Below are 1,708 nucleotides of genomic sequence, written 5' to 3' on the forward strand. Positions count from 1 at the left end.
TTATCAATAAAACTGACTGTTTACCCTCTGACATAACTATGTACATTCATTACAAGATATGTTCATATTTTAGAATGACGTCTTCACAAAATAGTACTCAAGCCAGAATCAGACAAGACATCCCCCTCAAGATGACCACAACTCGGCAACAGGTGGAAATTCCAGAAACGCTCAACACGAGCCCCCCCAAGAACAAAACATACAAAATATGTTTGAAATAATGCATCAATTTGTGCAGTTTTGTCAGCAAAATCAGCAACGACCTCATGATCAAGCTCAAGAACATCACCTTGAGGCGAATGATAGAGCTCTTGAGAGATTTTTGAGATTCAAACCGCCAAAGTTTGAAGGAAAACCAGATGCTTATCAAGCAGAATCTTGGTTAAGCAAAATCAATAAAATATTCTCTATTCTCAATTATTCTGAAGAACAAAAGGTGAACTTTTCCACTTACTTATTTGAAGAAGCAGCTCATAACTGGTGGCGTACAGTGGAACATAGGTGGACAAAGAATCACACCCCAAAAACGTGGGAAATTTTTTTGCAAGAGTTCGAAGGTAAATATATAACTCAAGTTATATTAAATACCCGAGAATGTGAATTTATGGATTTAGTCCAAGGTGACATGACCGTAGCTCAATATGAGGCAGAATTCCACCGTCTTATACATTATGCACCACATTACATGGAAGATGAGGTAAGAAAAAGGAAAAAAATTGTCCAAGGATTAAAGCTCGATATTCGTTGGGCAACACTGTCCACAGAAGTTACCAGTTATGTTTCTGCTGTTAATCAAGCCCTACGAGTGGAAGAAGACATCAAGACACTTCTTAAAAAAGAGGAAGAAGAAAAGAAAATTGGGAAGTCCAACCTTTTTGAGGATAACCGGAAAAGAAAATTTGAAAAGAGAACACAACCAGTCAAGCAAGGAGAAGCTGTTAAAGGAAAAGTTCCAAGAAACAACAATAAAAAGTGTGGATATTGTGGATTACCAAATCACGAAGAAGAAAAGTGCTGGAGAAAAGGTGGGAAATGTCTTATTTGCGGAAGTGATCAACACAGTATTCAAGATTATCCAAACAGAACGCAAAAGGCTCAACCCACAACAAAGCCAAAGATACCTGCTCGAGCCTATGCCCTCTTAGGAAACCAAGAGGAGGAAGTTGACCCCACTGCAGTCGTAAAAGGTGCTGTTACCATATTATCCAGTTCTGCAAAAACTTTATTTGATCCAGGAGCTACTCATTCTTTTATCGCAAAAGTTTTTGTACGTAAATTACCACTGTTATTTGAGCAGCTACCCTATAGCTTCGAAATTTGCTCACCTTTAGGGACAACAATGATTACTGATATCATTTACAAAAACTGTCCCTTAAACTTCTAAGAAAAAGAATATCTAGCAGATTTGATTGAATTACCTATCAAGAGCTATGATATTATTCTTGGAATGGATTGGTTATTTAGACACCAAGCCCAACTTAATTGCTACACAAAAGAAGTTTATCTTCAAACTTCTCATCCAATCATTTCCAAAGCTAACCATACTATGGGAATAGTATCAACAACAGAAGCTAGGGCTATATTAAAAGACAACGGACAAGGATTTCTAGCTTATTTGATAAATAAGCCTAAAGATCAACTCAAGATATCAGAAATCTCAGTTGTACAAGAATTTCCAGAGGTTTTTCCTGAAGAGATCAATTGTAGT

At 36.9% G+C, this 1,708-nt stretch overlaps 1 protein-coding gene across 1 annotated transcript; it reads left to right on the forward strand.

The window, feature by feature from the left end:
• The first annotated feature begins 220 nt into the window (after nt 1-220).
• Nucleotides 221-1,384, forward strand: LOC140817321 (uncharacterized). The gene has a single exon (XM_073176959.1). The coding sequence runs from the start codon at nt 221-223 to the stop codon at nt 1,382-1,384; it is 1,164 nt and encodes a 387-aa protein (XP_073033060.1).
• The last annotated feature ends 324 nt before the right edge of the window (nt 1,385-1,708 follow it).

This window comes from Primulina eburnea, chromosome 16, assembly GCF_022965805.1.
Source record: "Primulina eburnea isolate SZY01 chromosome 16, ASM2296580v1, whole genome shotgun sequence".
Classification (NCBI taxonomy): domain Eukaryota; kingdom Viridiplantae; phylum Streptophyta; class Magnoliopsida; order Lamiales; family Gesneriaceae; genus Primulina; species Primulina eburnea.

Excerpts from the sequence above, each read along its gene's own strand:
- LOC140817321 (XM_073176959.1), top strand. The coding sequence starts at position 221 with ATGCATCAATTTGTGCAGTTTTGTCAGCAAAATCAGCAACGACCTCAT.